Here is an 11,596-nt window from a genome sequence, read left to right as displayed (position 1 = left end):
AGCCCGGTTTTGTTTTTAGATTTAAAAACTCTATACCTAGGCATTAAAAGGGTATTCATTTGTATTTTGTCCTCATTGGTCTTCACGTGAATCGGCAGACGCTCGAGGTCTCTGGAATCTGCGAGCACCATCCTGCCCTCCCATGTCTCACTAGGCGCGAGCTCCACCTTGCCGAAGGTACTCTGTCACAATATCCCTTATCTCCTCATCGTCAATCAAACCTAGATTCACCGTATCCCCTTGCAGGAGTACCTCTCTAAGCGCAAGGTCATCCTGGGCGATGTCCTTGAACGGGACCTGGCCGGTGTAAAGTGACCAGATGCTCAGGCCCAGGCCGTACAAGTCATCCTCCTTTCGAGGAGGAGCATCATGCCCCATTTCCTCACCGCTCCGTCTCCTGTTCGGTGAGACATAGTGCCACGTCACATTCCCTTCCCAGAGGTCCTCATCCTCATCCTCGCAGTGTCCTTCTTCGAAATCACACAGTCGTAGGTTACCTTCCGTATCCAGAAGCATGTTATCAAGCTTCACGTTCGCCGTGGATGATGTGTTTGTGGTGAAGTGCGTCAATTGCCTCGATCATTCTCGTATAATTTGCTTTCTCCGCGGGGCCGTCGTCGTGGCGTGCGAAACGGGATTTGCGAGATCCATGAAAAAAGCCCCAAAAATATATCGCTTCATCCGACGAGATTTTCAAGAGCACTCTACCATGGGTCTCGATTGCACAATCCCCAGCGGCTTTGTGCAGGTCGTACCCTCGCTGCTCGCCACCCATTTTGTACACCATTTTGCCGTCTTTTGGTTTTGGATAATTGGGTTTGATGGACGATGAACGGATGATTTGGATCCTCGAGTATTTCATTTGCTGCCATGTCGCCGTATGACGTGTCCGGGGCCGCCGGTGGCCATGGCTCATCCCCAATGTTGTTCATTCTAGGGCCCGTGGATAGGGGCTGGATTCAAAGTCAGCCGGGGGCCGTTGTGGAACAGTCGTCGACTTTCAGCCACAACGAGGCGCGTAACTGAGAAGTGAAAGTGATCGCACAGGTCTTCTGGGACGTGCAGCAGAGGATGATGTTCAGAGAATGTGCAGATCCGAAAGACAAAAGCGGGGCCTTTGGCTGGGTCAGGCTCTGGAGCTTGGTCAACCAACACCCGTTAGGATGGGCCTAGATTGTTTTGTCGCGGCACAGGCACCCATTGGGTACCGCTTGATCTGGGACGTATGGCCCTTGAACTGCATTTCCAAGAATAGATAGCTTGAAGTATTTTCCCCCCGAAATCTTACCTGGTGTGATCTGTTGAAGGGCAGCCTGCGAAAACTACAATGAATGTGGGAAATAGTAAGGATATTTCCATGGTAGCAGTCCAGTGTATCAGACCTCCACGATTGGCCCGGAATATACTCTCCTAGCCCAGGTTACGTAGTATACCATGCTGAAGGTGATGACTGCGCCAAAAACCAAGACCGCCCAGTTCATGTGCGCAGGTGTGACCTCCCTGGTAGCCGGCCAAAAACTAAAAAAGAACATGAACAGTAAATATGAACACGAGAAGGCATTGTTTGCAATCCCGAAAATCCCTGGCAGGCGCCAGGGGCCCCATGTCAGGGTAGAGTCGACAGTGTTGACCAGCAGGTCCTCCGGACTGGGGTTGCGAATTTGCCCGCGCAGCCGTCGGTAAAGCAAGAGTGAGGAGGCCATGAGATAGGATCCGAAGAGCCCGGCGATCGAAATGGATATGACGCCGTTGAAGGCGGTTGCGTCTCCTATGTTGACCAGAGACAGGACGATGGCGATGATGGTTGTTGTGAACACAGCATACAGAGGGATGCTGGTGCGTTGACTTGTCCGCATCAGGATCTTCCACCCAGGAAGGCCGCGATCGCGAGCGAAGGCCCAATACAACCGCGACGTAGAAGCCACGCAGCCTGTTGTGGCACTAAACGCCATGACCACAATGACGGAAGCCATCGCTGCCGCGCCCGCCGTGGATCCGACAGCTGTTCGGAAGATTGACATGAATGGGTAGGAAGGGTTCTCCGCGAGTGCTGCATCGATGTCGGCGACTGCCACGCAGTACAAAGTGACAGTGAGCATTGAAAACCCTAACGCCCCGTTTATCGCTAACCCCGTAAGGAGTGACCGGGGTATCACCACCGCGGCGTTACGGATCTCTTCCGCCATCTGAGCATGAAAGTTAGCAACTGAAGCGTCGACGAATTAGAGAGAGCTGAACTCACGTGAATGGCCCCATCGGCCCCAAGAAATGCGAACACATTACCGAGGAGCCCGATGCAAAAAGACAGACCCTGCGTCTGCCAATCACCGAGGTTGTAAAAATTGTTGAACACTGCCGAGGAGTCCCCATGCTCACTCAGCAAGGCCAAGGGCAACATAATGGCGAAGAACCCCAGAAGATGCAAGACCAGGACGAGGCCCTCAAACTTGGCAAGTAGAGACCCGATGGCGCTGTTGATGGCGAAACCCAGCAGGACGACCCCCCAAAAGAGGAGCGTGCCGTGCCAATTCTGCATTGCAGTGCCGTAGTCGGGGTGGGTGAGCAGGATCAGCCCCTGGATCATCGTGCCGGTCACGAAGCCACCTGATGCTACCAGGGCCTGCCAGCCCGTGAGAGCCAGCCATGCGGTCAGGTACCCCAGGAACTTTCGCGAGCTTGGCGGTGCGAGCATGGAGACCCAGTGGTACTGCCCGCCAGAGGTCGGCGCCATGGAGACTAGCTCGGAGAGGGTTGCAAACACAGAGAGCGTGCCCGCCCAGACGAGAATGAATCCGTAGATAATGCCTGATGGACCACCACTTGTGAGTGTTAGCATGACAACGTGTTTCGCTAGGTCGCATCAGGAATTGGCATATACTTTTGAAGTCCTTGCAAGAATGTGCTGAGCTTCGTTAGCTACGGGTACAAGCAATTGTATAATGTGGTAGGGAAACCAACATCAATGATCCTTCCCATGTAATCAGAATGGTACAACTGAACCCCAGAATGGTCATGAAACCAAAGTTCCTCTTCAGAACAGGCTTCTTTCCCAGACGTGTCAAGGCAGCGTCGTCGCGGGAGACAGGGCCGCGGACCATGGGTCCAAATGCGCCCATCTCCTCCATCTCTTTCGTGATCTCTTCGGAGGGCATCTTTGATGTGCAAAAGGTTCAATGAGTTTCGGTAAATAAGGACCTGATGGTGTTAGAGAAGAATCGCGTTGAGCAGAACCATTCGAAAAACTGTCGATCAGAGCGATGATCAGTCAATAATATCAGTGCTTGGTTCAGTGTAGTTGTTGCTAAATGACCAAATTTGAATGGCCAATCAGAAACTGTACGCTCTTGCAAAACCTCACACTAGGAAGAATTGGTCGCGCGAAAATTCACGCCCGACAAATTCATTGCGCAACGCGATCTGCAACTTATCGGTCTTCCACATTCGAGCTGGACAATGAAAGCCTGCGAAGTAATTGAAGCTGAAATCGATTCCTAGTTGGCGAATCTGGTTCGCCCGCGGGATCTTGGCTCGTCCTGGTGGGGTCGTCTATTGGTAATATGAGCCTGTGGCGTGCGGGAGGAGTCACGTTGTACAGCAGCCCGCGGAGGGCGGCTCGGGGTCAGCTGTGACGGGTGGCTAGACCGGTCTGCAGCTGCATACGACTATCTCATGCTGCATCATGCACACAAAAGTCCTCACTCCATTACCGGGGCATCGGATCCAGGCAGGCAGTTGAAATCGTCCGATGCGCACTGCTTGTGCCGTGGAACAGTGAGAGATCTTAACGAACGTCGTCAGCCGAGGCGGACAATTGGCGAATTCACATGTTGCTTCTTTCTCTGGACTCGAGGGCGAAGCCCAGCTCACCCGACCGCTGTATTCACTATTAAGATCAGATCACCTCGACGTGGCGTGCATATATTGCATTGAAGGTCTGAAGATTAATTTGTTCTTGATCCTGCTCTAGCAAATGATCTCAACTCTTCCACGTCATCAGGCACGTGCACAATTCCCGATTCAAGACTTTCCATCAGCGGCCTCAGGTAGGGCAGACAAGCAGTCAAGACACTCAGGAATACAACAATCTGATTACACACTGTCGGCAACCACAAGCTCTCAGTGATATCTGGTTTCATGTATGCGTTCCATAATACTGCAAGCTGGGCTGCTGCTGCTCCAATGACACTGGAAAATGCAGTATTAGATAGCCGAACCTGAAGGGTTTATGAGGCAAGACTTACAATAGCCTGGTCAAGAAAACCAGAAGAACCGTGGTCTTTTTCAGGGCCGATATGTGGAGCTTGCCGATGATCCACACGTACAAGAAAACAAATCCAAACTCAGTGACCATGTTCAGTACGCTGACATAAGTCCACCAAGCTCGCTTCGCAGGTTAGCAGCATGTCTTGAGGGTGTGCAAGGTAGGGAGAGAGGCGTACCCGATCAGTGCAGCCGGTGCGATCGACGTAGTCCCAGGGTCTTGGTATTGAGCACTGAAATATAGAGACGGCCGTGCCAGACACGAACCATAGGCCTATGGTTGAACGGAAAGCCATGTCTACATGGCGGTTGACAGCGGTCGGGCTCAGGTGGTTGATGAACACGCAAATCGACCATTTGACTAAAGCGAGCGTCAGAAGGAGGAATGGCGTGCTGGCGTATTCAGCCTTTTGAAAAGTTCTGTCAGGTCCCTTTTCGAGAATATCTCTTTCAAGTGAGGAACAGAACTACCTTCAGAAAGCCATCAATTTGGCTTGGAGCCAGATCACCCAAAGACGTCCCAAGCCCTGATGTTGCGGCGAATGATATGGCGATGCACTGGGCAAGAGATGTGACCTGGACCAGATCGCGTAAGCCCAAAATCATGGACGTTGGTTTCAGATAAAGACGAACCTGAGCAATAATGATGAGGGCATCATCCGAGGCCAGTCTCTTAGCCATGGCATATTTTGTTCCCAGGCGAGCGCAGACACTCAGGACCGCGGCCAGAAACAGGAACCACACGATGACCAAGCTCACTCGGCTCTTGTCACCGGCGGCCGGCCCAGACCTGGGTTCCAGATCCATGATGCTTGCTTCGCCTGCGGGAGCTAATGCAAAACCGGTCGGGCATACTTAGTCGTCTTAGGAGGAAGCCACCGGCGTAACAAGAGGCTGACAGCCAGGAGAGTGCGGAATATTCTGTTCTATATGTCTTGCACACCTTCCCAACGGAGTTTTGGCATTCTCACTCCAACGGGGCGTACGCCACAGAACGTGAACACTGATCGCCGTGAGTGCCATGGCTGCATGGGTCAGGCTCGACTGGCACCAAGTGACTGAACACGGAGCAGGCTACCTCGGCTGCTTCCACTGAGCGTCCTTCTGCCTGCTTGCTTTTGGCCATGTGGCATGGCCAAGCTGATCCATGGGCCCATGGCATGACCAAGAGGCCACCCACTCTCTTTTAATGGTCTAGACCTTCACACCGGATGCGTACATCTTTCCAAATGTCTCTCGAGGTCGTCGGCTCTGGTTGGCGGGCGCACTGATAGGCAGGCCGCAATGATAGGGGCGGATACGAGAGCGAACAGGTGGGTTGGCGGAACCGCACATTAAGTTGCAGCCAAGCGCAGAGACGGGAAGTAGCCAAGGGAATGCTCTGGTGTGGTGGGGCATGCCGTGTTACGGTCCGAACCGTTGCAGGCTTGTTTTGGGATGGCGTGAGAAATATTGCCAGCTGAAGACCCTTGGCTGGATTGTGAAGAATTCTAGGCCCGGGCAAAATACGTTTACCGAGGCTCGAAAGTCGTCCCTGCAGTGCGGCCGTGTAAAAAAGCCCGCAGTTTGTATCTCCCGAGTTGAGGCGGGATCGTAGCGATCATTTCGTGTCCTGGTTGCAACCCCTTGGCAACGTCTCTGGGAGAGGCTCCTTTAATATGCATGTGCCCATGGACCTAGATACAGCATACGTAGGGACCAGGCAGCAGCGTGAGCAGCGAAAGAGGAGATGGCTTCAATTCTCCGGGCCATGGGTGAGGAGTTGGGCGTGAACGTATGACATTCCGTAATGTGCCAGGGTATCGTTCCTACCTAGTCATCGTGATTGGCTTGTTGGTGGCTTGCGACACAAAAGGACCCTTTGCAAGAAGCAAAATCTTTCCGATTTGCCTTCTTTGGAACGTTGGTTCCGGCAGTCCTGAATCACTGGACGACCTTACCCATTCTGGTCTGTACCCACGTATTCTGTGCCACTTAATCTGGAAATTTTGGCCTCAAGCCAACCTCCTCCGGCAACTTCCTGGACCTCACTCTCAGCAAACGCAGGACCGACGCAACCATGGCTCTTCAACTCCAAGAAATCGACCAAGAGGTCGACTTCCCAGCCCTCGCCCGATGCATGTTCGAGTCCTATGAGAGCCCCCCACAAAAGTTCTTCCACGTCTTCTTCCCCACCCACGGCACGGGCAACGAGGCAAGGGAGGCGGCCATCGATGAGGCTGCAACCCGCCTGAAGCTCTGGCACACCCATGACCCGTCCAGCTACTGGCAAAAGGTAGTCGACACCGAGAACGGCAAGGTCGTGGGTGGCTCTTTGTGGAAGATTCACAAGGAGAACCCGTTTGCCGACCCGCCGCCGTCCCAGGTGACCTGGTTCCCAGATGATGGCTCACGCACCTACGTTGAGAAAGCCCTCGAGAACCACTCCGCACCGAGAGCCCGGGTGGCTCAGAAGCCGCACCTCTGTTGGTAGACTCCATAAAAGCACGTCGTCAGATTCATCTCTTGGCTTACCACTGAATCAGACCTCTTCATCATTTTCACTCACCCCGATTACCGGCGAAAGGGCGTTGGACAGCAATTCATGAACTGGGGTTTGGAAAGGGCAAAGGAGCTGGGATATGATTTCTACCTGGACTCTACCCCGTACGGCCGCCCGTTGTACGAGGCAAACGGCTTCAGTTACATCGAGGAGAACATCAACCACCCGCAAACGGACTCCCCGGATGAGGCATGGAAGAATGTGGAGAAGAAGGTTGGTCCCTTTACCTTTTGGCTGATGTGGAAGGCTGCTGGGGACAACTCGGATGCAGCGAAACCGGCTGCGGCCAGCGAGTGAGCCTGTTGCTTGCCGTGTTGAGGATGAAATTTGCAGAAGAGCAGTAGAACTCAGATTCGCATGCAGGTGCACAAGATCAGAAAAGTCTCAGCTCGTTACCGTTTTGAATCAACTGTCCATTCTGAGTTTCAATCTCCGTTGGCACTATGATCAAGCTTGCTGGGGCCAGAATACTGACATCCTTGTGCTTTCTCCAGTCCCGATGCGACGGCTACAGCAACATGTATACCTCTGGCAGGGTCAAAGGTTTTGGACGCACGATGCACCGAATGCCAAGTCTCAAGGTTTGAGTAATCATTTGATTCAGTGAATGTATCCACGTTAGCTTGACTAAAATACGAGAATAAGTGACAGTTTATGTAGACACGAGGGCAACCGTTTACTGTCCGTGACGTTCCCGAACCCCATGTGCAGTGTCCTTCATGGCTTGAGGACGCTGATTCTTCTCATCACAGAACCTAGGTATAGTTTAAGTATGTTTTTGACAAACTTCATTCTCTCGGCCTCACACGTACCTCCAATTTAAATAGGAAGTACATTCGTATGCACGGAAAGCTCACCCATGGGAAAAGCATGCGTGAGTACGCTGCCCCCTCCCATAGGGAAGACATTCGTGCGAACATCAACCTCTCCCATTGGGAAGGCATGCTCTCTGATATCAACTCTGTCTTCGCAGTGCTTATTGACCTGTTGGCCAGCGACCTCGTACCATTCTTCTTTGGAATTAGAAGTGGCTGGTCTAGGTTTGGCCGAGCACTTCCAGGGCTGAGTGCGCTTATCATGCGCGGCTTGCGCAATGATGGCCTGGGCGAAGCCCTCGTGATAGCTATTGGACATGTTTAAGATATAATGTGGAAGACCGTTTGGGTGGATAGGAACAAGGAGGAATAGAAGAGTACTCGTTGCGCAGTTATGCTCCGATGACACTGGAGCGAGAGAAACTCTTTTCTAGTGAGCCCCGGGAGGTTGTTTGGTCTCAAAGTACCGTAGGTACTTGCAGAATGCGGGACCCACACAACCGTTAAGTCAGGGTCTGCACATTCGGCCCACCCCCTAATTCGGCCCACTCTACACCTGCGTGCGCATTAAGTCCACCTTATTATCTATTACGCGTTTTCTTTATAATGGAATTTTTTCTTTTCCTTAAATTTTTAATATATTATTATTTATTAATTATAAAGCTATATATAAAAGAAGATATAAATATAGTATTTAAGGCGATTTAAGCTAATATTAATATTTAAAAAGCCTCCTTATATTAAGGCATTTTAAGGATTATACTTTATAATTATTATTATAATATTTAAAGCTATTTAAATACCTTAAAATCTTAAATAAGGTTATTATAAACTTAAAAAATATACTTATTTAATTAAGTAATTAATTAAGTAATATTAAGGTTATTAATAATATATTTTAAAATAAGGTTTTTTATAGCTTAAATAATTATTTTTTAAAAATATTAATTACCCTTTAATAAGCATTAATTAAGAGCTTTTTTTATTAAAAATCTTAAGATTTAAAGTATATAAAGTTATTAAATAATTTTAAGCTAAGTAAATAAAGTAAAAATAAGCATAATTAAGAAATAGTTTAACCTTTTTTAGCTATTAGCAATTATAAATATTTATTTAAAAAATTATTATAATATTAATAAAAGGGGTATACCTAAGGGCAAGAAGAAAAATAGCATTATTTTAAAACCTAAAAAAAGGAAGGTTATTATTTAAAAAAGCCATAAATTATATATATAAACTTCTTTCCTTAAATGCATTTTTATAATAAGCAAATTATATCCTTTCCTTATTATTTTTAAGAGGAAGTTAATTTAGCAGTAATGATTTAAAATCCTTAAAAGTTATAAAACTTAAGAGTTTATGGTAATATTAAATGGCTAAATAAATAACGCTATAATATTTAAATAGCTGCAAAAAATCTTTATTCCTTAAATAAAACTAAATACCCTTAAAAAATAGTATTTATTAATAATAAATAAGTATAAAAGCTATTATATTTTAAAGTTTATATAAGAATATTTTTTATATAAAATTTATTGCCTTTATTTACCGCTATATACCTTATATATATTATAACCTCTTAATTTAAAGGTATTTTCTAGCTTTAAGATAATATATAAAAAGGAAGTAAGTTTTTTAAATATTTATATTAATAATACTTATATTAAAAAATAATTATTCCTTTATTATTATTAAAAGGCAAGATTTATAATATTTAAAGAAAAGTATATGCTTTTTAAGTAATAAGGAATTAATTTATAATTAATTAATATAGCTAAATTATTAATAAATATAATTATATTTAAAAACTTTAATAAAATAATATTTATATTTATTTTTAATAATGCTATAAAAATTAAAAAACTTAAATTAATTACTTTAATACTTATTAAGCTATAAAAAAAGGTTTTTTTAATTTTTAAAGCATTTTAAGAAATATAAATTGCTTTTATTAATTATAATTTATAAAAATACTTAATTATAACTTAATAACTATTCTTTAAGAAAATTTAAAAAAGATATAATAAAAAAAACTAATAATTAATAATGCTTTTATAAAAGAATTAAGTTTTTAAAGATAAATTAATAGCTATAATACCTTAAAAAAAAAGAAAGGTTAAAATAAACTTAAACTTTATATTTATTAAAATTAAGTATATATATAAGGCGTAAATTAATGCTAGCGTAATTAAGGATAACTTAGTAAAAATAAATGCTTTTAAAAACATTATAAATGCAAAGAAATGCATTATTATAAATAATGATGATAATTTAAAGTAACTTTAATTAAAGGGATGATGTGATAAGGAGGATCGTTTTGGTGGGCCGAATCAGGGGGTGGGCCGAATGTGCAGACCCTGACTTAGCTTCCAAAAGGACCATATCCTGCACATCGCGGATAGCTTCCAAGAAGACGAGGTTACACAGGGGAGGCAGCCAGCCAAGAATACTGTCTCCATCGGTGTAACATGGATCGGACGATTTGCGGCGTCAGATGTCCAACCTTTAGAGAGCAGAATGCTACACGAGACAAGTACTTACGTATGGCATGTGATTGGAAGAATGCACTTCTAGGGACTCAAACTGAGGAGAACTCCTTGAAAATTACCGGAAGCGCTTGAAAGGCACTTCATCTCAGGTTCTGTTGACCAAAGGTTCATTACTTTCGTATCTGAACGAACGCGGCCCCTTTCAGCCTCAGTCAAGATCATGAAGCAGGCCTCAGTGCAGTTCCTCAAGTGGACCTCACTCTATGACACAGAGAAGCCGTTTCAAATATTTGGTGACCTCATGACAGAGTCTGTGGACCATCGCAAAACCAATTTAACTTGGGAGGAAAAAGAAATTGCGGTGCAGGATCTTCAAGGCGATGCTCACAGTTTCGGGCTTGATTCGCGCGACTTCACTATGTGTCGTTTGCCAGAACTTACAGAGCTCTCAGACGGAGAAATTATTGCGGGGAAATACATACCAGCCATCAAAAGAATGCTGAAGGCAGAGCTAGAAGACGTCGGAACAGTATTTGTATTCGATTGGAGGGTACGTCAAATACACTCATGTGATGACAGAATAATACAGACAGAACAAGAACGCTTGGCTGACAGCTAGAATTCAGATCAGAGAAAGCTACAATGAGGTGAAGGTCGGGAGTAGGATCAACTTCGGTGATCAAACTCAGCCTCTGCTCCGGAGCAACTATGCCCACATCGACACGAGTCCGATTTCTGTGATTCAACGCATTCAACAAAGCTTCCCGAACGATACAGCGAAGATCTTGCAACAGCGCGTTAGGGCTGTCAAGTATGCCATCCCACTATTCTCTTGTTTTTCTTGCCAAATTTATCAATATTCCGCGCTCAAAAACTGAAGACGGAGGTGGCTAGAAACATTGTGAAACAGATACTGATTGTTACCACAGCGCGTGGAAGCCACTATCGCACCCAGTGGATGAGTGACCGCTTGCAGTCTGCGACGGCACCACCGTCAGCCCCGATGATTTGGTCGAGACAGACTCGATCCGCCGGGGGAGCGCGAGCACCCATTACTATGTCAGATATAATCCAGGCCAGAGATGGTACTTCTTCGATCGGCAGACCTCAGAAGAGGCCTTGATATTCAAGCACTTCGACTCGAATCCTGGGTTGAGGCTCCATGTATGGATATGAAACCGCCCCTTCGCCCCTTCCTCCAACAACCAAGAAAGAAAACAGAGAGAAATGGTTGGGCTGACTTCAGTAGATACCATCCACTCCAGCATAAAGCAGCCGTGGCCAGTGGAAGACCCCAAGCCGAGACGCAGCATTGAGGTCCGCACACTAATTTTCTCGGCGGAAGTCCCTGTTGCTGAGGTCCCCTAAGTGGTAGTGTCCCATTTTCCAGCAATCGGGGTTTCCCAGCCATCTTCTTCAAATCTCATGCAGAGCCACCATATATACCGGCTGCCGAATTCCAAGTGTTCTAGTGCTTACATGTATGCGCG

The 11,596-nt window shown here is 46.6% G+C and overlaps 4 protein-coding genes across 4 annotated transcripts; 2 read left to right on the top strand and 2 right to left on the bottom strand.

The window, feature by feature from the left end:
• Positions 1 to 150: 150 nt before the first annotated feature.
• On the bottom strand, positions 151 to 3,152 carry INS49_015786 (uncharacterized protein; the record flags this gene model as incomplete). Its single annotated transcript, XM_043176464.1, has 5 exons — positions 151 to 497; positions 1,289 to 1,322; positions 1,623 to 2,186; positions 2,243 to 2,805; positions 2,996 to 3,152. 5 exons carry the CDS (start codon positions 3,150 to 3,152, stop codon positions 151 to 153), a joined length of 1,665 nt encoding a protein of 554 aa, XP_043019919.1.
• Positions 3,153 to 4,237: 1,085 nt separating this feature from the next.
• On the bottom strand, positions 4,238 to 5,067 carry INS49_015785 (uncharacterized protein; the record flags this gene model as incomplete). The annotated part of the gene is made up of 4 exons (XM_043176463.1): positions 4,238 to 4,384; positions 4,440 to 4,667; positions 4,732 to 4,836; positions 4,894 to 5,067. The coding sequence occupies 4 exons, from the start codon at positions 5,065 to 5,067 to the stop codon at positions 4,238 to 4,240; spliced, it is 654 nt and encodes a 217-aa protein (XP_043019918.1).
• A 1,252-nt stretch (positions 5,068 to 6,319) lies between these two features.
• On the top strand, positions 6,320 to 7,099 carry INS49_015784 (uncharacterized protein; the record flags this gene model as incomplete). The annotated part of the gene is made up of 2 exons (XM_043176462.1): positions 6,320 to 6,725; positions 6,786 to 7,099. 2 exons carry the CDS (start codon positions 6,320 to 6,322, stop codon positions 7,097 to 7,099), a joined length of 720 nt encoding a protein of 239 aa, XP_043019917.1.
• A 3,227-nt stretch (positions 7,100 to 10,326) lies between these two features.
• INS49_015783 (uncharacterized protein) lies at positions 10,327 to 11,072 on the top strand (the record flags this gene model as incomplete). Its single annotated transcript, XM_043176461.1, has 3 exons — positions 10,327 to 10,656; positions 10,733 to 10,917; positions 11,036 to 11,072. The coding sequence occupies 3 exons, from the start codon at positions 10,327 to 10,329 to the stop codon at positions 11,070 to 11,072; spliced, it is 552 nt and encodes a 183-aa protein (XP_043019916.1).
• Positions 11,073 to 11,596: the final 524 nt, after the last annotated feature.

The sequence above is a fragment of the Diaporthe citri genome (assembly GCF_014595645.1).
Source record: "Diaporthe citri strain NFHF-8-4 chromosome Unknown scaffold_9, whole genome shotgun sequence".
In the NCBI taxonomy this organism is placed as follows: Eukaryota; Fungi; Ascomycota; class Sordariomycetes; order Diaporthales; family Diaporthaceae; genus Diaporthe; species Diaporthe citri.
The sequence above is the reverse complement of the archived record's forward strand: the minus strand, read 5'-3'. Positions and strand labels throughout refer to the sequence as shown.